This window comes from Candoia aspera, chromosome 8 (genome assembly GCF_035149785.1).
Source record: "Candoia aspera isolate rCanAsp1 chromosome 8, rCanAsp1.hap2, whole genome shotgun sequence".
Lineage (NCBI taxonomy): Eukaryota > Metazoa > Chordata > Lepidosauria > Squamata > Boidae > Candoia > Candoia aspera.
The window spans coordinates 719,410-744,345 of NC_086160.1; the positions used below are offsets into that span (position 1 = coordinate 719,410).

The window sequence follows — 24,936 nt, forward strand, 5'->3', positions numbered from 1 at the left end:
TCATGACTTCTGAGGATGTTCCTGTATTGGTCGAGCACCCTGGAGCAGGGAACTTGCTGCCCAGGAGATCTTTGAATATGGAAGCTCCTGGCCTTACTCACACAGCATAATCAGGGTTCCCTCCTCGCTCTCACGTACTATTAGCATTTCCAATTCAAGCTCAGACAATTAAAGAATATATGCATTGCTTAAACTCTCAGAACATCTAGGCAGCCTCAGGGTAAACATATGGGGAACGCTAACTATTTTTTCTTGGTTCTATTTGATCACGTGCTTTGATTGGACTATGTATTGTGATATCGGCTCAAATATTGCTTCAGTATATATTCTAATCTTGAGCAGGTTGTGTGCCACAACTCTTACCAGTGGCTGTCACTCATGACAGGAAAGAGACATATTTCTGGAATGTGTGTTTCCTCCACTTTAAGCATCCAGTGTCATACTTAAAAAAATGAGAAATTAATTTTAATTATTGTTCCCAGCAGAAGAAAAAATGCTTGTTGTTTTTAGAAATCCAGGCCTGGAGTTTGCAGTTAAAAACATTCCTTCTCTTCCAGAAGGCAGAGTCTTTCGAGTGCCAAATTGCTCAGCCCTCAACCAAGTGGAGGCCCCCATGAAGAAGACTGTGGCTCCAAACTTAGCATCTGTAACCGAGAGATAGTGCGGAGAGGGTCACTCATCCTTTTTTGCGATTACGTGGTAAGCTCTGATTACTGCTAATGATGGCCATGTTTCTGTTTTCTTTAATGACTCATCTTTAAGTGTATTTTTTCCTCATCCTTTTCTTTTTTGTGCAAAAAATAACCCAGACTGCCATTGCTGGTTTAAGATCTAATCAAGTGAGCATTCTTTTCCTTTCTGTACAGTCCTTGTGGCTCCAGTGTACTTCATTTGGAACAGTCTAGAGCTCCCCGGATGGATAGACTTCAATTCCTACAATGGCCGAGGTAGCTAGGGAATTCTGGAAGCTGAAGTCCACCCATCTGGAGACACTAGGGGAGGAGAGCCAATCTAGAGCTAAGCTACTTGGGGAGAGTCCCTCCATTTTTGGTATGTGTGTTCCAGTGGTGAAGCTCCAGCTGATGCCCCCACTTCACACTTCTTCAGTGCTACAGCAACAACATGGCTGACATTGTTCTACTGAACTTCTTCTCTTGCTTTGGTCAACTATTTTCTTTACTGATAACTTTTAATTGTTGTTTATTGTGTTTCTTAACAGTTTTGCTTCTTTCATCTCTTGGAATTACATTGAGCATTTCCCTTCCTCTTGATATCTGATCTTGAAGGGCCAATTTTATAAATATAGGCCATACATTCACATATTTCAAGTGACCATTCTCTCATGCCAACTCATGTACACTCACTCCTGACCGTCATCTGTTTACAAATTTTCTTAGGGGCACTTGCTCCTTCAGCAGAAGATTCAGCAGTGAAACTTCCTTGGGTGCATCTGAGCTATCTTTTGTGCACTGAGGTTGCATGTTCAGGAACAGACTGGCCTTCATTGTTCAAAAGGGATTGGGAAATCTTTCTTCTCCAAATATGGTTTGGGTTGCCCTGGCAGCAGACGCTTCTCTCTCTGCAGATGAATCTGATGCCTCTTTGGCAATCCTTTTCCTCTGACCGTTCTTTTGAAATTTAAGCATCAAGGCAGACATCTCAGATATCTCTGTTTTTCTGCACTCAACACTCAGCTCAAGAAAATGGCAGAAGGATAAAAGCCACAGCTTATTTCCTTTAACTCCATTGGTTCCTCCAGCCTTAGCAAGAGTGCTGTTGGGGCTGTTTTGATACCTCAGTTTTGGTACCTCCCTTCCCTCCAGTTGCTGGGTGTAATACTTGGTTTCTCTTCCACCATCACTGTGTGTTTACCTGGTCCCAAACCTGGAGGGGAGGCAGAAGGAGCTGGGCATGAGATCCTCCAGAGAGACTGAAATACCAGAGAAGTCACTTCGGTGTCAGCCACCCATCACCTGAGACATTGCTGCTCATCTTGATGCTGCAAACGTATGATGAAAACACATTTCTTTTTTTTTCCCCCAAGGGTTTGCTTTTCTGCTACACCTCTTGAAGATTATTGTTATTACCCTCCTCCCTCTCCATTATTTATTGAGAAAGGCTGCCTTCTTGCCTTGGCACTACATTTGGTTCTGGAGGACCACTCATACTTCTGAGATCAGTCCACAGCATTTACCAGCATCACATCATCAGATGGATTAGCATTATCGTTCATCCTGCCTTCTTCCACCTAAGAGGTCAGTCAGCCTCTCTGCCACTGGGCAACTTTGTCTCCTGCAGCATCGCTGCCAGAGATGGTAGAACCAATCTTGTACCTAGAGTGGTGCTACCAGGGCCAACTGTTGCTGAGACGGCCCATTTCTGCTCCACCCTTGAGAGAGGGCTGCCCAGCCTCTGCTTGAATAGATCCGTGGAGGGAGGTCTGACTGTGTTTCCAATCCTGCATGGTTTTCAGGTCGATTATTCTGAGAACTGCACTAGAATATCCTCAACCAGGCCTTTAGTAGATCTGTTTCCTGGTAGTATTTTGCTGTCAACATTGTCTCTCTCATTTGTTCTGAACATACCTGAAGGATCTTTTTGTGGTTCTTAGCATCCTTTGCCAATTTCAGCTCATTCTGAGCTTCATCTTCTTGCATCAACTCCACACTTCTGGACCACCTTTGTTATACTCTTTCTCAGTTGCTCTTTTCTTCCTGTATGTGTCCTATTTTGTTTTCAGATACTCACTTTGGTTTTGTGTAATTATGTTGGTTTCTTTTGATGACCTTACCATTTTCCCCCCCTCTTAGGAATTCTTTCCAAATGGGTTTTTAATATCTTCCTTTATAGGAACCCTATTCCTAAAGTTAGTTTTTTAAAGTTGGAACCCCAGGAGAGAGGGTGCCATCTGTATCTCTGTGGGGAGGCTGTTCCAGAGGGTGGGGGCTGTGACAGAAACCATGCTGCCTCGCTCACACTAGGTGGTGATGTTTAATAGAGGGGACCTGGAGCATACCCGCACTGTGCAAATGTGCTGGGTGGGCAGAAACAATTGGAGATGGGCCGTCCCTCAGATACCCAGGCCCTTTCTCATAAAGGGCTTTGTAGATAACAGCCAGCATCTGGAACGGCACCTGGGAGGCGACTTGCAACCAGTGCAGCTTGCATAGCAGTGGTGATACTGCGACAGGTCCAGTACTGCTTGTGCCACTGCATTTCGTGCCAGCTGCAGCTTCCAGATGGTCTTCAAGAGCAGCCCCTGTTGAATGCATTGCAGTAATCCAGCCCTGAGGTGACCAGAGTGTGAGTACTGTTTGATGGGCCTCCCACTTGAGGCAAGGGCACAATTGGAGCACAAAATGAGCCTTTGTAAAGGCCCTCCTGGCCACAGCTGCCCCTGATCCTCACAGGAGGACCCCTCGCAGCACAGGACTGACCCTGGGAGGTCGGGGAAGTGACTGAATTTGGATCCACGCTTGTTTCTGTGTTTCTTCTTGAGAAGATTAGAAAACCTATGTTTGGGAATCAGGATCAGTATAATATGAAAATCACTGATACTACGCATAGGCTCCAGAAATTCAGAGCTATTCATCATGTGAAGTTTGCCATGCCTCAGTCATTTCATCTTGGTTCTAGCTGCAGGACCAGTGTGCTAATGAAAAGGAAATGTGGACTCTGGGCTCTGTATTGACCCAGCCTATAAGAACGGACTCCTAATGGTGGTTTTTTCCTTCAGAAATAAGGATGGGACTAGCAGCAAGAAAGGGTGGGATGTCCAGCAGGGAGGATGACTATTACAGAAAAAATGCCTTCATCCAGGTGTGGGAAAGAAGCATGAGAAAGAGACTCTGAGACTCCATATATGTTTATAAAGCCTTCCACGACATCCCTACTGTTTCTGCTGGTCACGTGAATCAATTTTCTTTCTTTTAATAGTGCCAAAACCTGCATGACTCAGAGCACTTAACCTGGCTGACTGTGAATCATGTTCAAGAACTTATTAGTCTGTCTCATGAACCCCCTGTCCAAGACTTCATAAGTGCCATTCACAGAAATTCAGCTGCAAGTGGACTTTTCATCCAGGCTATTCAGTCACGATGTGAGAACTTCACATCTGTAAGTTCTTTGGAGTGTAAAAATTATTTTCTACTCTTACACAACACATGTTGTTTACCTGCAGCAGAAATAAGATATTGATACTTAAAGATAATAACATAGTTCAAATATTGAGGATACTGAAGCAGCAGATATGCCCGGAGATCATCCAGCCATTACAGATGAGTTGGCATTCATTTGTAAAGCTCTTTTCACTGTCATAAATTAGGGTTAGTTTGCAAGATTCTTAATTATTGAAGTCTTAATTATTACTTTGATGTTTACGGTAATTTATTTGTGAATTCTTTATGGCATAAGCACTGTTCTCTTTAAAAATCAACCATAATATCACTGTCCCACAAATGAAGAAGGCTAAGTTTAGTTCTGATTCTATAAAATGGGCATTATAGAATAGTGTCACTATAATAACGTTTATAGGAGGTAGGAAGAAGAAGAGGAAAATGCAGTAGAACTCTAGCTGTTGTGTCAAGAAAGCTGAAGCTCAGAACGAGCGGAAGTTGGTGAAGGATGCTTGAACATCCAAATTGGGTGGGGTTGGGCCACTTCCGGTGAGGACATGGTGAACAGACACCCCCGGACAGCAGCGGGGATGACATTACGACTGAATCAGCAGCTGGATACTGGATCCAAGCCGCCGAAATCTCTGGAGGAAGGAGAGACCGTGAGATCATCCATACACTTTCCAGACAGCTGCTACTCATGAGTAGACGGCAGAAACCAATGTTTATTTAAAAAAGGAAATAGTTGTGTGGAGATGCTTTTACCTTGTTTGGTCTGGAAAACAAGGCCTCTAAACGTGTTTCCTCCCTGCTTAGCCGACTGCGGTCAAGAAGACCCTGCAGTGTTTGGAGGGGATTCATCTGAGCCAGTCGGGTGCTGTGCTGATCTTCTACGTGGACAAGCTGTTAGCTACTCCCTTCCGTGTCCTGGCTCACATGGTCGACACACTGGCTTGCCGTCGCGTGGAAATGCTTCTAGCTGCCACTGTGCAGGTACCCCGTGGCGTCATGCTCCTAGAACGGCTGCCATGTGCCAGTCTGGGCTAGTGCTGGACTGGCCACAGAGAAGCCCAGGTTTTAGTCTCCCCTGAGCCCTGACAGCTCCCTGGGGGACTTTGGGCTTCAGTTATTTAATGCTGTGCTGGTGAACGTTGGCAAGTCTTAGGAGGGTGGGCACTCAGAAGAAGCAGCCAGAGAAGCTGGGAGAGGCACAAAGATGGCCCTGGTGACTTTGGGGAAAATGAAGCCAGGTGAGGAAACGGAGCCTGTTTAGTCCTGAGAACAGACAACTGTGGGGCACCGAGAACACCTCTCCGGTCCCTGTAGACCAAAGCGGGTTGGATCTGAGTGACAGGGAGACGGATTCAGTTGCAAAGGAGGAGAAGGTTGCCCCCCATAAGGGCAAGCGGACAGTGGAACTGAGCCCTCTTTCTGGCTGCCTTCAGGGGGAGGCTGAACAGCCCTTCTGCGGGGTTTCTGAGTCGGGTGGGGGGAAGACTTGGATTCAGTGGCATGATTGCCCCTTTGCAGTCCTACAATTATATGATTCCATAAATTAATCCGTAAAATACTGTATATGTTTAATTTTTTAACCTAGACTAAGGTCAGAAACAAGTTTAAAGTCACTTGCTGTCATGAGTACTGATGGTGAGCGGGAGGGGGCCTCTATCCAGGGGGGAAAACACATGCGTAGTACTGAGGAATTAAGCAGCCATTCAAAGAGACACAGATCAGACCCGCCTTAACTTTTGGGGTTTATCTGGGTTTTTCCCACGCTTCTTCAGTTTGTTAGGATTTTCTGCCTTACGTAGCAGTAATAAACACTAGAGACCTATTCCTCGTCTCAGCATGATTCCTGACTGTTAGGACAGTTGCTTTAATTCAGTTCTTTGGATTTAAGTTTATTTTAAGTCCAGCATTAGCAACTTTAACTTTTCATTCTCAAGACTGGTGCAAGTACGTTGCCTTTCTCGTTTCTATGTAGAATAGCACTGCTCAGTTACCAGTGGAAGAACTTGACCGAATTCAGGAATATCTTCAGAACAGTGGATTGGCCCACAGGTAAGGCATGACGGATCCTACACTTTTGCAGCATGGAAGGTGACCAGATATTTTTAAAGCCCTTACGCCCTCTGAAAATGAATCACATTTAATTTCCTTCTCTAAGAGAAATACAATTACAGAAGTTCTTCCTCAACTCTTAATGATTCTGGGCCAGCCAACTTTTTGCTCCTACAGTTGATGCTGTCCCCCTCTCATCGTTGAAATGGGCCAGGGGTCAGTGTCAGCCACTGCAATCCTGCCTGTGCCCGTGCTTCCAAGTTACCAGGGTACAGAAGGTGGCATCGTATAGTCATTGTTAAGAGTAAATCGGTTAGTCCTGCCTATTCAGAGAACTTTACTGGCCAGGAACAAAAAATAAAGCTGGTGGACATAAATTCTGTACTGCCTGTAACCTGAGGGTCATAACCAAAGAACTCGCCCCACTCCCAGGTATGGCTCAGTCTCACAGGTAACAGGGACCTTGTCTTTCCAGTCAAAGAGAAGGCGCACCAAAGATGTTGCCTAGTCTGGCAAGGAAACGTCTGCAAGGAAACAACCAGGCTCAGAGAGCAGCCGGGACTCCGCTTAGCCTTTCGTTGCTTTGCTTCATTAAACATAACACAATCAAGGCTGAAGGAATCAAAAGTTCGGTGCTGCTAAAATCACAGGTGGCCTCTTTAAGGGATAGAAAGCTGTACAGGAGGGCATGAGCTTTGGCGAATCACAAGACGGAAGGATCTGCTTCTAATTTTAGAGGAAACTGCTAACGGAGGCTCTAAGTTGCACAACAACGAACCTTTTTCTGAGATGGTGTATAAGTGCCGGAGACAGTCAAGCACAGAGAGACAAATCAAACTTCGCACTCTGGTACTTAGCCTCAAACATCTTCAGACCACGGAATCCGTTTTGAAAAAACCTTGGAGGCCCAGAAGGAAAGCTTCCATGGCAGAAGATCGGCCGTGTTTGAGTGAACCCTTTCCCCCTGCCCTTGGCCCTTCCCCGAGCCCCATCATGCTCCCCACGAACCCTGAGCTTTATTCCGTAGGAGATAAATCAACCTTAAAGCAGATGTTTGTTTTACTTACTTACTTACTTACTTACTTACTTGCTCCTCCCAGAATGGTTGCTGCTTCGATTTTTTCAAGAGAAGGGCTTCTTTCACCGGGTTAGGGAAGGGCTGAGGGGACTCTCTTCCTCCCTGCAGGAGCAGGAACGCATCACGCCTGGGAAGATGCTTTAGAGGTTCCCCGGCTGGGAATGCCGGGTGCCTTCCCAACAGTCCCACTCCGGATTTGTCCCTGAAAGAGAGAACATTGACTTAGGTGGAAGCGTACTTGATGTGATGCGCTGGGCTAAACAAATGAAAATTCCTCTCACTTTGCTGTCTTTGAATGCTTTCAAGCTGGTAGAACAGACTGTAAACTTATTAAAAGTGGGCCTGCAACAACCAGTAGTTGCCATCAGTAGACCAGACATGGATTATCTTCAACTGAATAGGGTCACCAAACAAAGATGCTTGTTCTCCCTTGGTTGAATTTCATTCGAAATGTATTCACGTAGAATACTGGAAGGAATGCAGTGTCTTAATATGAAAAATCATGTAATAAACCTGTTTGTGTTGTTTTCTTCAAAACCCAAACAGAAATACAACCACTTTTCAAACTGAATCAAATAAATGTTCTTTAGTAGCAGGGCTGCTCCCAGCCTGGGCACCTCTGAGGTCCTTAGCAGTGGCTGTGCTGGCTGGGAAGCTCTGGAGGTCACCCGTGTGGATGCTCTCCAGGCCCAGGAAGGCTGCCTGTGCAAGACCAAAACTTTAATCTGCTATGGTAATTAGAACTGAGGAAGTTACAAAAATGTCTTTGAGAAGCTACTCCCAAGTTGCCGTTAGAGATTAAGTAGTAACTATTACAAAGAATTGGCAGTGATTTGGATCCAGGTTCAAAAAAGGGCAAAATATGATTCAGATGGCAAAATGTGTAGGTTCCTGTGGAAAACTTTCAATCAGCTGCATCTTTTCCTCACAGCTGCTAGACAGTCTTAGGAAAATATGGATTTGTCCAACATTACGATTATGTTCATTTTCATTTATTCCTAATTAAAACATCTTAGGATCAGACAAATTCTACTCTGTGACCAGAAACATGATAGAATCTTAGGAATCCTAAACTGAAAACATTTCACAGTTCAGGGATACAAGCTGAATTAATATTGCACTATACAGTAATGGCACTCCCTTTTTCTTCCCTCTTCCTTATTTATTGATTGTCCAGTTTCAAATAAATGGATAAGTATGATAGGTATAAAGAATGGGAAGACAGAAAAGTTTAAAAGATTAAAGGCTAGATTATTGATGAGAAAATTCTCTCTGCAGAATATATCTTGCAGAAGGATTGTTACCGTACAACCTTCATCATGGTTTCACTGAAGCACAGCCTCATTTCTTTTTAAGTATGTGCTTTTACTAAATAAGTACATTAAAAGTATTTGAAGAATGCTTTCAAATTTAAAACCCAAAGAAATTATTCCATATTGCATAACTCTTTTACATCCAGAATATTATGTCCTTCTTTTGACTGTAACGGCGTTCCGTGAGTCATGCTGGCCACATGACCCGGACGTGACTACGGACAACACCGGCTCTAAGGCTTAGAAACGGAGATGGGCACCGCCCCCTAGATTCGGACACAACTGGACTTTACGTCAAGGGAAACCTTTACCTTTACCTTTACCTTTACCTTTGACTGTAAAGAAAGAGGGGAATAAATTTAAATTTAGTAAGTCAATTTGGACTTCTTTATGGTAGCGATTTCTCTTCAATTTAGCAGAATATAAAGAACTGACTATAAAAATAATCCATAAATGGAACCATTTACTGTTGCATTATATCAATTGTCACATGTTGGTTAAAGACTGTAATAAAGGTCTACCTTACTTGTATCAACTGAAATTGTTTAGATTGTGTTGGAAGAATTATTATCAAATTGATAAGATACTAGACGACATGATCTTGGCCAAGTGGCCAAGAAGTGATTGATTGATACATGCTACCATTCATGATAGCAGTGTCCGTTTAATTCTTTTGATTGAAAGTTTTGAAGAAATTAGAAAATGTTACTCCACAGTCTTTATTAGTAGTGTCTACTGTGACATTATTGTACACGGAATAAGACTATTTTGGGGGATGGGGAGGGTGGCATCCAGATTTATTATAGCAAAGTGTTGGGAAATGAAAGCATATTTTTGGGATGGAAAATATTTTCATTCTCAGTATTTGTTGATCTAGTATTTACACCCCCATCATTGGTGGCTCATAAGTAATGGAACAAACCAACATCATTACAAACGTAAGGATCACCTTTAACACCTGGATGAAAATCCTTTGCAGTCAATGACTGCCTGAAGTCTGGAACCCATGGACATGGCCTAGTGCTGAGTTTCCTCCCTCGAGATGCTTTGCCAGGCCTTTACTGCAGCTGCCTTCAGCTGCTGCTTGTTTGTGGGTCTTTCTGCCTTCAGCCTTGTCTTCACTTAAGTGAAAAGCATGCTCTGTTGGGTTGAGATCAGGTGACTGACTTGGCCATTGGAGAACATCCCACTTCTTTGCCTTGAGAAACTTTTGGGTAGCTTTTGCTGTACGTTTTGGGTCATTATCCATCTGCAGTTTGAAGCGGCGTCCTATCAGTTTGGCAGGATGTGGCTGAATCTGAGCAGAAAGTATAGCCCTGTACACTTCAGAATTCATCCTGCTGCTTTGATCAGCAGGCAGGTCATCAGTGAACAGCAGTGACCCAGTTCCATTGGCAGCCATGTATGCCCATGCCATGATACTGCCTCTGCCATGTTTGACAGAAGATGTGGTATGCTTTGGATCATGAGCTGTTCCTTTCCTTCTCCATGCTTTCTCTTCCCACCATTCTGGTGCAAGTTAATCTTGGTTTCATCAGTCCAAAGAATCTTATTCCAGAACTGGGCAGGCTTTTTTAGGTGTTTGCTGGCCAAGTCTAGTCTGGCCTTTCTGTCCTTGAGCGTTACCAGTGGTTTGCACCTTGTTGTGAAGCCTCTGTATTTACATTCATAAAGCTGTCTCTTGACTGTAGATGTTGACAATGACGTGCCTACCTCCTCAACAGCATTCTTGACCTGGCTAGATGTTGTGAAAGGGTTCCTCTTCACCATGAGCAGAATTCTGCGGACATCCACTTTAGCTGTCTTCTGTGGACTCCCAGGCCTTTTGCTGTTGCTGCGCTTGCCAGTTAATTCCTTCTTTTTCAGGATGTTCCAAACTGTTGTATTGGCCACTCCCCATGTCTGATGGGTTTAGTTGGTTTTCTCAGCCTAATGATGGCCTCCTTCACTCGCATGGACACCTCTTTGGACCTCATGTTGAGAGTTCCAGTGTTGTTGTTTATTCGTTCAGTCGCTTCCGACTCTTCGTGACTTCATGGACCAGCCCACGCCAGAGCTTCCTGTCAGTCGTCAACACCCCCAGCTCCCCCAGGGACGGGTCCATCACCTCTAGAATATCATCCATCCATCTTGCCCTTGGTCGGCCCTTCTTCCTTTTGCCTTCCACTCTCCCTAGCATCAGCAACTTCTCCAGGGTGTCCTGTCTTCTCATTATGTGGCCAAAGTATTTCAGTTTTGCCTTTAATATCATTCCCTCAAGTGAGCAGTCTGGCTTCATTTCCTGGTTTGATCTTCTTGCAGTCCAAGGCACTCTCAGGATTTTCCTCCAACGCCACAGTTCCAAAGCATCTATCTTCCTTCTCTCAGCCTTCCTTATGATCCAGCTCTCGCAGCCATATGTTACTATGGGGAAAACCATTGCTTTAACTATGCGGACCTTTGTTGTCACTGTGATGTCTCTGATCTTAACTATTTTATTGGGATTTGTCATTGCTCTTCTCCCAAGGATTAAACGTCTTCTAATTTCCTGACTGCAGTCAGCATCTGCAGTAATCTTTGCACCTAGGAATACAAAGTCTTTCACTGCTTCTACATTTTCTCCCTCTATTTGCCAGTTATCAATCAAGCTGGTTGCCATAATCTTGGTTTTTTTGAGGTTTAGCTGCAAGCCAGCTTTTGCACTTTCTTCTTTCACCTTCATCATAAGGCTCCTCAGTTCCTCTTCGCTTTCAGCCATCAGAGTGGTATCATCTGCATATCTGAGATTGTTAATGTTTCTTCCAGCAATTTTAACTCCAGCCTTGGATTCAAGCCCAGCATGTCGCATGATGTGTTCTGCATACAAGTTGAATAGGTAGGGTGAGAGTATACAGCCCTGCCGTACTCCTTTCCCAATCTTAAACCAGTCCGTTGTTCCATGGTCTGTTCTTACTGTTGCTACTTGGTCATCATACAGATTCTTCAGGAGGCATACAAGATGACTTGGTATCCCCATACCACTAAGAACTTGCCACAATTTGTTATGGTCCACACAGTCAAAGGCTTTAGAATAGTCAATAAAACAGAAATAGATGTTTTTCTGAAACTCCCTGGCTTTTTCCATTATCCATCGGATATTGGCAATTTGGTCCCTAGTTCCTCTGCCTTTTCTAAACCCAGCTTGTACATCTGGCAATTCTCACTCCATGAATTGCTGAAGTCTACCTTGCAGGATCTTGAGCATTACCTTACTGGCATGTGAAATGAGTGCCACTGTTCGATAGTTTGAACATTCTTTAGTGTGTCCCTTTTTTGGTATGGGGATATAAGTTGATTTTTTCCAATCTGATGGCCATTCTTGTGTTTTCCAAATTTGCTGGCATATAGCATGCATTACCTTGATAGCATCATCTTGCAAGATGTTGAACAGTTCAGCTGGGATGCCGTCGTCTCCTGCTGCCTTGTTATTCGTAATGTTTCTTAAGGCCCATTCAACCTCACTCTTCAGGATGTCTGGCTCTAGCTCACTGACCACACTGTTAAAGCTATCCCCAATATTGTAATCCTTCCTACATAGGTCTTCCATATATTCTTGCCACCTTTTCTTGATCTCTTCTTCTTCTGTTAGGCCCTTGCCATCTTTGTTTTTGATCATACCCATTTTTGCCTGGAATTTACCTCCAATGTTTCTAATTTTCTGGAAGAGGTCTCTTGTCCTTCCTATTCTATTGTCTTCTTCCACTTCCACACATTGCTTGTTTAAAAATAATTCCTTATCTCTTCTGGCTAACCTCTGGAATTTTGCATTTAATTGGGCATATCTCCCCCTATCGCTGTTGCCTTTTGCTTTCCTTCTTTCTTGGGCTACTTCTAGTGTCTCAGCAGACAGCCATTTTGCCTTCTTGGTTTTCTCTTTCTTTGGGATGTATTTTGTTGCCGCCACCTGAACAATGTTGCGAACTTCTGTCTATAGTTCTTCTGGGACCCTATCTACTAAGTCCAGTTCCTTAAATCGATTCTTCACCTCCACTGCATATTCCTTAGGAATATTAGTGAGCTCATATCTAGCTGATCTGTGGGTCTTCCCTAATGTCTTTAGTCTGATCCTAAATTGTGCAAGAAGAAGTTCGTGATCAGAACTACAGTCAGCTCCAGGTCTTGTTTTTACCGACTGTATAGATGTCCACCACCTTTGGCTGCAAAGGATGTAATCACTCTGATTTCGGTGTTGTCCATCTGGTGAAGTCCATGTATAAAGCCATCTCTTAGGTTGTTGGAAGAGAGTGTTTGTTATGCAGAGTGAGTTGTCTTGGCAAAATTCTATCAGCCTATGTCCTGCTTCGTTTTGTTCTCCCAGGCCATACTTAACTGTATTTCCAGGTGTCATTTGACTGCCCACCTTAGCATTCTAATCTCCTGTGATGAAAATAACATCTCTTTTAGGCATGTTGTCCAGTAGGTGCTGCAGATCCTCATAGAACTGCTCTACTTCAGCTTCTTCAGCATCCCCAGTGGGGGAGATGGGCGGTGATATAAATTTAATAAATAAATAAAATGTGTGGTTGGGGCGTATATTTGGATCACTGTGATGTTAGATGGCTTGCCCTGAATTCAAATTGAGATCATTCTATCGTTTTTTGGGTTGTATCCAAGCACTGCTTTAGCCACTTTACTATTAATTATGAAGGCTACTCCATTTCTTCTGTGGTCCTCTTGTCCACAGTAGTAGATCTGGTGGTCATCTGATGTGAAGTGGCCCATTCCAGTCCATTTCAGTTCACTGACGCCCAGAATGTCTATCTTTAATCTTGTCATCTCACCAATAACCACATCCAATTTGCCCTGGCTCATAGATCTTACATTCCAGGTTCCAATGGTGTGTTGATCCTTAGAACATCGGATTCGCCGTTCACCACCAGCACCGTCAGCCGCTAGCCGTCCTTTCGGCTTTGAGCTAGCTGCGTCATCACGTCTGGGCCTAGTTGAACTCATCCTCTGTTCCTCCCCAGTAGCATTTTGACCATCTTCCGACCTGGGGGTCTCATCTTCCGATGGTATACCGACATACCTCTGGTTGTACTGATCCATTTAGTTTTCACGGCAAGAATACTGGGGTGGGTTGCCATTACCTTCCCCAGGGATTGCATTTAGTCTGACCTCTCTGTCATGACCTTCCCGTCGTGGGTGGCCCTTCACGGTTTAGCTCATGGCGTCATTGAGGTGCTCAAGCTCCAGCACCACGACAAGGTAACGATCCTTTGCTGAAGGAGTTCCAGTGAACAGCTACCAAATGCAAATGGAACACTCAGAACCACCCCCAGGCCTTTTACCTGCTTGATTGGTCATGGGGTACCCAGGAAACAGGCCACACCTGGCCATGCAGCTGCTTGTCAGCCATTCGTTCCCTTACTTATGAGCCGCCAACTGTAGAAAATACATTCCATGTTTATTTAAAGTGTGTGTGGGTGTGTATAAAATGTTGACCTGAATTTATTATGTAATCTTTTTCCTCTTGTAATTCACAGGTATCCACTGAAGTTATTGCTAGAAGAGTTCTGTCTTTCTTGAGCTCTCTGATCTGGTGGATTTCTCTTGTTTTCAGGCACCAAAGACTCTCCTCGCTCTTGGACCGGTTCCGTCTGACCGTAGCTCCAGAAACAATTAGCCCACTGCCTTTGGTTACTGCACATCCACTGGATGGGGGGAACCATCCTGCTCTGGAAACTTTAATTCCAGACAAAGTAAGGCTGAATTGGTTTCATATTAACCCCCCGTTTTTTAAAAAAATTGTATTTGCAACAAATTTGAATTACAATAATAATCACTGCATGTTTAAATAGACCGATACTGCTGTTACAAATGATCTATAAACTCTACAATAAAACCACCATAAAACTCTGATTAGTTCCCAAGGGGACAATACTAAGGAGATCCCTGTTAACAGAGGAGTCAGAGAAGGCTGTATTCTTGCCCCATTGTTGTTTAACTACTATTTAATGCACTAGTTATCATGATGAATGAACAACCATTCTCCCCACCCACCAAAGCTGTTGGAGGAGCCCGTCCCAGTCCTCCGGTGTGCAGATGACGTGCTGGTCCTTCCTCCCCCAGACTGCAGTTGACCTTGGCCTAAGAAGGGCCTGGGCCAAGTCCTGCGTTTCCAAAGCTCTGGAAATTAACTCCAGGAAGACCAAGGGGACGGTCCTTGTGAAACGATGCCAAAGCCACGTTTGGACTTTACGTAGTTGTCCCATCGAGCAGATTCCTTGGTTGTGGAGAGGCATCGTTTTTCATGTTATGGCCTCACGCAGAACGCCCAGGGAAGATGCCCAAAGCTCCCTGAGAGGAGCAGCAGCCTAGCCACCATTTTTCTCAGATCAAGGGCTTTGTGCATCCTGGCGGCGCTCCGGGTTAGAGCACAGCTCTCCTTTGGCCCCCCGTGAGACCCCTGTAGCTCTTTGGTCCCTGGGAAAGAGTTCAGACCCAGTTGCTCTGGGACGTATTTCCAGTCCCCTGATGTATCTCAAAGGCAGTTCTTCGTGGTGAGGGCTTGGCTGGGCCAAAATCTACTTTCCCCCTGCAGGCCTGACATCCCGGGTCCTCACTGGCGATTTTGTGACGACCTGGGCCAAAATAATAGGTGAAACATGGGAGCTCCTTGGATTTTCACTCACCCGACTTTGCACATCCGTGTAGGAGCGTGCAGGAGTGATGCTAAGCATCCAGTTCAAGGTGTTGCTCTGCGGGTGGACCCGGCCTCTCTTCCCAGGGACTCCCTTCCGAGCAGCTCGGTCCCCCTCTGGAGACCTGTTTAGTGTCCGCGCCAAATCCAGTCCCCACGTCTAGGGGGCTCCTCCGCCTCGGCTGCGTTTGACACGCTGCCTGCTGCAGCCTTAGCAGGGGCTGCGTTTGGGCTGGGGTTGGCTCAGGCAGCAAAGGGGCATTGAAACTGTTGAACACGTTTTATTCTATTGCCCTTTTTAGGCTGGCACTCAGTCAGAGTGATAACCCAGCGTTTAAGCAAATTTCTTAGTCCTTCCAGTCAATTTTACTTGCAGTTTTTACTTTTAGATATTCGTGGCATTTGTTTGTTTATCTAATTTGTATACAGCCTGTCTCACAGTGGCTCTGGGCAGCTCACAACAACTAAACAGAATACAATAATAGCCCATTTAAAACAACAGCAACAACCACAACAACAATAAGATGGCAAGCATGACAGACCAGATGGACCGAAGCGAGGGGCCTCCCTCTCCCTCTCCCTCGCCAAAGGCCTGGCGGAAGAGCCAGGTCTTCAAGTCGCTTCTGAACAACAGCAGGGTGGGGGCCATCCAGATCTCGGGGACTTCATTCCAGAGGGCGGGCGCCGCTAAAGGAAGTCATGCTTCCAGGGTCCTGATAGATGGCACTGTTTAATCAAAGGACCTCATTCATATGCCCAGTTAATTTTACGTTTAATTCTTTTTAGATGTATGCAACCTGTTTCATACTATTGAATTTTATTATGTATTGCTCTTTGACCGCAACAAAGATTTAAAGATACACAGGTACTACTGTTAATTTGTGAACAAATGTAAGCCTTCTGATCTGAACATTAACAGTTGTACAGAAGTTGAAGCTTTGTACAGCAGCATCTTAATTCTTCTGACCATGCTTCAGAGAGAGATAATTTTGTGGGCTGGAGTGGGCCAGGGCCCGAGACCGTATGTCAACCCAGAAAGGAGAAGGGTCTCGGTCCGCTGCAGCGTAAGGGTGAGAGAAAGAGAACCTCGACCTTGCTTGAATCCTACAGCTGGCTGGTCTTCTTACTAAGGGCTCTTCTAAAATCTTATTAAAGCCACTTCTTTGAAGCTGCCTCATTTGAGTGGCAGTTTGGCTGAAGCCTGGCAGGGATCATCCAGGCGCTGTTGCTGGAGCTGTGGCTTTGGGAGGGAGCCTCCCTGGGGTTCAGGGAGGCCCTGTTGGCAGATACTTCAGAACGAAACGGTCCCAAATGAAGGCCAAACATTCGTTTATACTAACAGTGCTTGATGTTCCTTAGTACGTGGAGGAAAAAGTAGTGCACTATAAGTTTCCCTTGTATCTTAGTAGCGGCAAAGTAATTGGGAATGAGTAGCTTCTTAGAATTGTGAATATATTCTGAAACTTTGCAGCAATCTGTGTTGATCCAAATCCTGTTTGCTTAACCCATAAATCTATGCTGAAATAGAAAAAAAAATTCTTATCGGAAGATTCTTCTAGGCCCCCTTTTAGCAGCTGAGGCCTACCTGGTGTGTGGTGGGCAACAGGAAGATGGCGTGCAAGGTCATTGGCTGGCTGACTGGTTGGTAATTAATTATATTTTGTTCCACAAATAACCATTTTAGACCAGAATTATGGATAAATGTTTGATTCAGAATAGTTGATTTGGAGCAAATCACATAATGCATTTCTCACACCTTTATTGTAAAAACGTGTTACTAACCTCACTCATTTCCCTGAAAGGACTGGTATTGTTCACTCGTGAGCTCCCAGTGCTACACAAAATCTGCTTTCGCTCTGCCAGAAGGTGCAGAACTGATGAGTCGGCTTCCTGAACAAGAACTGATTCCCTTTATGATGCACCAGGTAATGTGTATGTTGGCACATGAAGGGAAGAAGGCTTTTCTTAATGTTTATGATTCTTACTTAATTATGCAGTTAGAAATATTACGATTACCAAAGTAAGTCAGTGTGCCACAACAAAACGGGAAAACAATTTGGATCTGTTGGTGGATGTCCTTCAAACTTTAAACAGGAGTTTTTTTCACAACTCTAAATCAATCATATCTGTCAGTGCATGCTTGGCTTGCTTTTCCTCCATTGTCGTAAGTATTCTTCTCATTGTTAAGTAGCCCCTTTGCTTAAAGAAGACTTAAAATGGTTGTCACCGAGATGCAGACAGCATTAAAACATAGTAATGCAAAGAAGTAAAAGCATTAAAACATTAAATTTAAAACATTTTAGTAAATAACCTCTCTGTGGATGGGATTATTCCACACAAAAATGGTCACCACAAACATTCATTTCCCTCCTACCCCCTGGAAGGGGACTTCTAACATGGAGATCATATTCATGGAGGTCATATTAAATTTTCTTGCTACGCAAATATATTTTTTCCAGTGGCCAGAAGTAGTTTAAAGTGAAATATTTGATGAGGGAAAAATGAAAGTGTAATATGGCTTAATCTTTTTCCTAACTGATAACGAAGTCTTGCTTGTGAATTGTTTTTTATCAGAACGCTTTTACTTGTTATACGCCATCGCTCTCTCACTTCAGCATTCAGATTTTTCTCGCATACAGACTTGCTCTGACTGCACTCCCTTTTGGGGTAAGCAGTGTCATGTAGTATGCAGAAAAGGAGCATGAAATAATAAGTCAAAGAAAAAGGTATGAGATAGGAATAGTGAAAGGAGCGCATGGCTGAAAGTAACACACACCAACACTGTTAATTAGATCTCATCAGCTCCATCCAACCACCACTTTCCCAGTCCTTCCTTTCCGCTCGAGATGGTCACTCCTCCTCCTCCATCTATTTCTTTGCAATCGATCTTCATTCATTCATTCTTTGGGACCAAACCATCTCACTGTTCTTCTTTCATACTGGTCGCTCACTTTTATATTCAGTGGATGTTCATTCAGCACCCATTTATTCTTGGCTTTGTCATCTGACTCACATGCTTCTTGAGTGGCCCAACTACCTTGGTATGTATGTGTGTGTGTATGTATGTATTTATTTATTTATCGAATTTTATCACTGCCCATCCCCCCCAGGGGAGGGACTCTGGGTGGTTACCTTGGTCTTTAATATAATAATGGTTAGGTCTACGCTTCTTGTGTAATCAAATAATCTGCCTCACATTGCTGCAGATTATTTGGGTCCTCAACTAACAACCTGGCATCATCTGCATAAAAAAGTTCATCTACGTTTATAACCCCAACCAACATACTGGGAATGTTACTGCAAGCCTACATTTATTATAGAAACATTAAACAACCAGTGGCTTATCACACATTCTTGACATATTTTCTGCTCAGTGCTGAACCATTTGTGAAGTTTTTCCACTTATTCTCACATGCTTTATTTCCGTCATCTACCGCATTCAACAATCAGCCTTCACATTATTGCAAAATATTCCATCATTCAAGCCTACAAGTGTACAATAGACTTTTTCACACCCCTACATTACTTGGTGACCAGAGTAGCAAAAATTTGATGTCTGCCCCTCTGCTCAGCCTAAAGCTGCCAGGATTTTACACATGGTTTCTTCTTAAACCTTTCAGTAAGTTCTACCAATGTGGCAGTGTCTAAACTATTAAAATACAAATCTTTTTAAAGCAAATATTCACTAAATAATCACAAATTTCTTTTATTCTTGGGTCTCCAAATGGCCCAATCACTTGTTCTGTACTCTCTCATCGACTGATTCGCTACAGGGGCAACCAGAAACCGCAGTGTCTCTCTGTGGGTACTGATTCTGAGCTTTACTGCTTTGGTACAAATTTCTACGGGACCCCCACTGGCTTCTGAGCCATCTAGTTGAGTAAATATCACCGGTTGCTTTAACCTTTTCACTCTGAGCCTGAGTCCAGTCACTGTGGCCAGGTGCATCAAATTGCGAGTGCATCCAGAATCTAACATGGCTAGGAGGTCCACTCTGTGCTTGATTTCAGCGCCTTGCACCCACACTCGTAATAACATTGCGGGGCATTCAGCACTTACCAAAGGATCATTGCGCCCGTCATGCACCGCCTGCTCTTTGGGCCCTTCAGAGCAGGCAGCCGCTGTTTCCCACCAGCAAGAATTCCCCCCTGTGGACCTGCCGCTGCTTTCAAAGAATTCCTCTCTGCGCTCTTCACCCGCTCTCGTGGCCGCCCCTTCTCCTTTCCCCTTCGATGTCGTTGGGCTGACTCTTTGTCGCATCTGGTGTCTGGCTGGGTATCCGACGGCATTCCACAGTGCAATGACCCTCCTTACCGCTCTTTGGGCACGTTGTTCCTTTTCTTCTCCGGCTCTGTGCTGGCCTCGCCTCTCTGCCAGGGCACTCACCGAGGTGGTTTTCTTTGCCTGGAACTGCATCTGCTTCTTCAAACGGAGTTTCGTGCTCTCCACCGATCTGGCTAGGTACACCCATTCCTTCAGGGTTTTGGAGTCTCCCTGGTTAAGGCAGGTTTCTAATATCTCGGGTCTTAGCCCCATTTGGAAATACTCTATCTTCAGCGACTCTGGCCAATCGACTAGCCTCCCCACCAGCCTTTTAAATTCTAATGCGCATTCAGCCACCGAGCGGGTCCCTTGCCTGATTGTTTGTAGGCTGGTTTTCGCCATCAGTCTTGATAAGATGTCCTCAAAACGGTCCCTCAGGGCCACCATAAAATCGTCAAAGTCTGTGAGCTCCGGGGCCCCCACGTTGTGCATCTCCACCAGCCAGTCCACTGCTTCCCCTTCCAGATAGGCCGACACGTATCTCACCTTCGCTTCCTCATCGGCAAATGACTCTTCAAACTCTTCCATGAACCCCTTAACGTGGGTTAGGAAACAGGCCAGTCGTGTAGGATTGCCGTCAAACCTTATCTTTATTTCCCTGGTTCCAGTCGGCTCCCTGGCTCTCCTGAAGGCTTGAGGCCTCTCTTGTTGGTGCGCTTCCCTCTCTGGGTGCATGCGTACAGGTGGCTCGTCCCCCTCATTACTTGACCCACTGTCAGTCTCCATCTTCTGCCTCTGAAGCTGCCAAGGAGCTCACTGGTTGCTGGCCGGCCTCTGGCCCCTCCAATCTCTGCAGTAGCTTCTCTATGGATGTTTGCATCGTGGCCATGTGCTACGACAGCATTTCCATCTCGATGTCTATGCTAACCACCCAGTCCTCCAGCGCTGACAGCCTGTCAGAGCGAGAACCCTTCCTGGTGGTAACATATCTGCCGATATCGCTTTCAGACTCTCCGACAACACCTTGCGACCATCGGTCTTTCTTCTTTGGAGTCCACCGGGCTGTCTCAGCTGATCTCATGGCCCTGGGCGTTGCTCCCTTGGTGTCTATGTGCGCCCATTTCCTGGTTGCCTTCTTTGACCCCTCTGAAGTTCCACCCACTTTCGACTCCCTGCTTCTTTCGGAGGACTCGCTCCCAGCGCGGGAGCTGCTTTGCCGCTGCGCGTGCTGCTGCTCGCCCCTTCATCTCTTGAGGGTCCGGCACTTGCACCCTCCAGATTATCCAGTCGTTCCGCTCAGAGGGATAAACAGCCGTGCAACTCTGCTTTCCTGAGAAGGAGATTCCTCTGGCAAAGGAATATCCTCGGGTGTAGCAGACATGCATTTTAGGGCAGTTGCAGCTTAAGGTAAGAACTGCTATGCTCAAACCCCAATCAAAGAAGCTTCACTCATTCTCTTTATAGAAATAGAAAGCTCTTTAATATGGGATAGAATGCACAGTTCAAAAGAAATGCGGCAACTGCCAAATTTGGTGTGTGATTTCTAATTAAAACCGTCTTCTCTCAGTGAGCTCATCTCCCCCCTCCCACATCTGGCTGAAGCCGTTAGTTCGACCTTGGTTCCCAGTGCTCCACTCCTGCTGGAATCCAACCCCTCCCACTATGTAGTCCAAACAATCTTGACACGGTCCAGCCATCTCAGTCTGCCTGGTACTGACAGGAATCAGCAATCAAATGCACTGAGTTTGCTTGATTGTGCGATCCTGACACCTGGCGGGCAGCGCCCAGGCCACTTCCAGTCCAGCAGGCAGAGCTGCTCCTTAGGATGCCTTCCACTCCTCCTGTGCGCCAGCGGCTGCTCTTCTCCATAGCAGGGCTTGTAACTGCTCGGTGGCTTCCTTTTATAAAGAACAGTGTGCAAGTTCAGTAAACAACCACAGCAGAACGAAAACTGCTGGTCACAGAGGGAGAGAAGTACCACCATAACGTTACCTAAGACCAAAGCAGTCCAGCTTTTTACCCAGAAAACTCCTGTACTCTGTGCATGCATCTGACTTGGGCGACGGGGGGTTCCTTCCCTTGGTATCCATTCCTGTGCGCCTCCTCACCCCTCATCACTTCAGTGGCATCCCATTCCTCTAATTGAGGCCATTATGTTGAGAGCTGGCATACCACTGGATTTTTGTGAGAACCTAAACATACAGTTGTAATCGGAATTATTCAATCCCCATTACGAATCAGGTTGATTGTCAAAATGTACAGACTTTTAGCTGTTTGCAATGAACAAATAAAATGCAGTTGAAATAGCTCAACACAACGAAGGCTTCAAGTGTCCCCAAAGTCAACTGAAAATGCAACTTATCATGACTTCTCTAGTCTCAAAATTACTCAACCCCTTCATGGCAAGCATCTTCAGTACTTAGTAGAGTACCCTTTTGCTGTTATGACCTGCTGCAAATGAGATGTATAGCCAGACACCAGCTTCTGGCAGTGATCCTGTGGAATCTTAGCCCACTCCTCATGAGCAATGGCCTCCAGTTCAGTAATATTCTTGGGTTTGCGTGCTGCAACCGCCTTCTTCAAAACTCACCAGAGATTTTCTATGGGGTTCAAGTCAGGTGACTGTGATGGCCACTGTAGAATCTTCCAGGACTACTACTTCATCCAAGCCTTAGTGGAATTTGAGGTATGCTTGGGATCATTGTCCTGTTGGAAGGTCCGAGGACTCCCAAGCTTCAGCTTCCTTACAGACGGCATGACGTTTTCTCCTGGGATTTCCTGATACTTCAATGAATCCATCTTCCCATCCACACACTGCAGGTTTCCAGTGTCAGAGGATGCAAAGCAGCCCCAGAGCATCACTGCACCACCACGCTTAATTGTAGGCAGAGTGTTCTTTTCAGCGTATGCTTCATTCTTCTTCCTCCAGACATACCGCTGATCCATCGGGCCGAAAAGTTCTGGTTTTGTTTCATCGCTCCACAGAACAGAATCCCCAAACTTCTGTGGCTTGTTTATATGATTTTGAGCATATCGGAGACGACTTTTCTTGTGCTTTTGGGTCAGTAGTGGTGTACATCTTGGAGTTCTGGCATGGGAACCTTCTGTGTTTAGTGAGCGCCTTACTGTGCTCACTGAAACCTCAGTGCCTGTTGCCACCAAGTCTTGCTGCAGGTCTTTTGCAGTCACTCGAGGGTTTCTCTCCACCTGCCTTCTCAGAAATCTGCTTGCAGCCATTGACAGCTTCCTTCTTCTGCCCCGTCCAGGTAGTGTAACCACTGTTCCTTGAACTTTTCACTTGCGAACTATGCTTCCAACGGTGTCTCTAGGAACATTCAGTGCCTTCACTATGTTTTTGTATCCTGTTCCTTGTTTGTGAGGGGCGATGATCTCTTCTCTTACCTTTTTGGACCATCCTTTTGACTTAGCCAGACTGTTATTTCTAACATGCAGTCAAACGTGACACTCAACAAACCCCTAGCCAGTTCAGGTATTTCATGTGTTCCTGCTCAAGCACACCTGGTGCAACTAATGAAGCCCCTGATTAGTTGCATCAGACGTGCTTGAGACAACACCTGTTTTGCATACTGTATGTGTGCTGTTGTGACAGATTCTGTTCAGGAGGTTCACTAATTTTGAGACTGGAGAAGTCATTGTAAGTTGCATTTTCAGTTGAATTTGGGGACACCGCTTGAAGCATTTGTTTTGTTGAGCTATTTCAATTGCTTTTGTTTGATCTGTTTATTGCAAACAGCTGAAAGTCTGTACATTTTGACAATCAACCTGATTTGTAATGGGGATTGAATAATTTTGATTACAAGTGTATTAAGCATTTTCAGAAGCCTTTTTCCCCACCTTTCCATCTAAGTTTTTTAAAACTGCATGGGGCTGCATGCTTCCTTGGCAGCCAGAGGTCAGGTGGCGTTAGCCTGAGCTGGATTTCACAGAGGTCTTCACCTCCTAAAAGCACATTCCCTTCGTCTTGTTGACACTAGCAAAGTTTGCTTCCTGTTTATTACTTAACAATGCTTTGTGGAAAATACTTAATCTGTTTTGAATCTTGTGAATGTGGCATGCTCATTGCCAGATTTTTCACTGGATCTCCTATCCAACTGTCATACTCCCTGATCACAATGTCCTCAGAACATCCTGATTGGACTCGCATCCATTTTTCATTGAACCTGTGTCAACAGACAGAGAGGTGCCAGGAGGACGGGATGTTAACCTGGAGTGTGAATTTGTTTGTTTAGACTAGGCATTTATTACCAAGGCCATCTGGCCGAGTACCATCCGGGCCATCTGGTGGCAAAGGGGGAGTACATGCACTGATGGGTAGGGGGGGGGAAGTAGAGAATATGAATTTTAAATTGTAGAACACGCAGGAAAGAAGCCATTCGCAACTTTGCTTTGTACCAGACGCTTCGCTTCATTAAACAGTTACTAGAACCCAAATCTCAGAACTGTCTTTGAGTGAATACTCGAGCATGTGGATCGTTACATAAAATTGCGAATCATCAAACCGAACTCTTCCTGGGGAATATACCGGTTGAGAGTTGACGAAAATGTCTAAAACCCTGACAACAAAGACTGCCGAGTCCTCCCCTTCAGGGGACACCGACAAAACCATCCTCTATGGGAAAGCAGCGTTGGAGATAGAAGAGATGTCGGAAGAGGCAGAGAGTGATGGGGCCAAAGAGAGCATGGGAACGGCAGCGAACTACAAGGCCGAGTTGGAGAGCACGCTTATCAGCCTTGATCTGGCCCCAGAACCCAGAACCCTGGAGATGCCTATTCTGAGCCCAGTGGCCATGATAACTGCAGCGTGGGGGGAGGGGAGCGAAGCCTCCTCAACCCATCAAAACCCAAGTGAGAATCCGGAGCCCAAGCTCTCAGGGGTCTGGGAGCGAGAAGGGGGTTACCCCGCAGAAAGTCTGGGACTTGGAAGTGAGAGTGTTTGCAATGGAGGAGATGATGCAGCATATGTCCAAGGTAATTGACTACCTGGTGTTCCAGCAAGATGAGGGCTCGACCAACCACTCCTGGAGGACTTCACCTGATTTCAGTGGAGGACATCGCCCTGCAGCATCACCTCGGCAGGAGGCGTTGCCAGTCAGGACCCCCAGCTGCAGAACCTCCAGCAACCACCTCCCCAAAGGGAGCACCTAGAGAGCTACAAGTCAAATTTAACGGAGACCCGCAGCAGCTGTCGTTCTTCATGACAAACGTTTCCAAGTACATGAAGGAACGTGGAGGCTTCTTCCCGACAGAATATGCAAAGGTGAGCCAAGTAGCGGCCAAATTAAGGGGGGCAGTGGCAGATTGGTTCGTGCAACTCCACGACGCCAGGGCCCCCGAATTGCATAGTCTAAAGGACTTCATGCAAACCCTGAGGGAGAGGTTCGAGGATCTGCTAGAAAAGCTCAGGGCGAAGACAGCCATGCAGCA

General features: G+C 45.4%; 1 protein-coding gene across 2 annotated transcripts in view; it reads left to right on the top strand.

The window, feature by feature from the left end:
- HTT (huntingtin) overlaps window positions 1–24,936 on the top strand; it is a 188,566-nt gene that overhangs the window by 101,397 nt on the left and 62,233 nt on the right. For both annotated transcript variants that reach the window (XM_063310834.1, XM_063310833.1), the window contains 6 exons: window positions 558–699; window positions 3,937–4,116; window positions 4,932–5,108; window positions 6,100–6,176; window positions 14,149–14,287; window positions 17,031–17,153. In XM_063310834.1, the coding sequence (XP_063166904.1) occupies window positions 558–699; window positions 3,937–4,116; window positions 4,932–5,108; window positions 6,100–6,176; window positions 14,149–14,287; window positions 17,031–17,153 (838 nt within the window). The remainder of the gene's footprint in view (window positions 1–557; window positions 700–3,936; window positions 4,117–4,931; window positions 5,109–6,099; window positions 6,177–14,148; window positions 14,288–17,030; window positions 17,154–24,936) is intronic.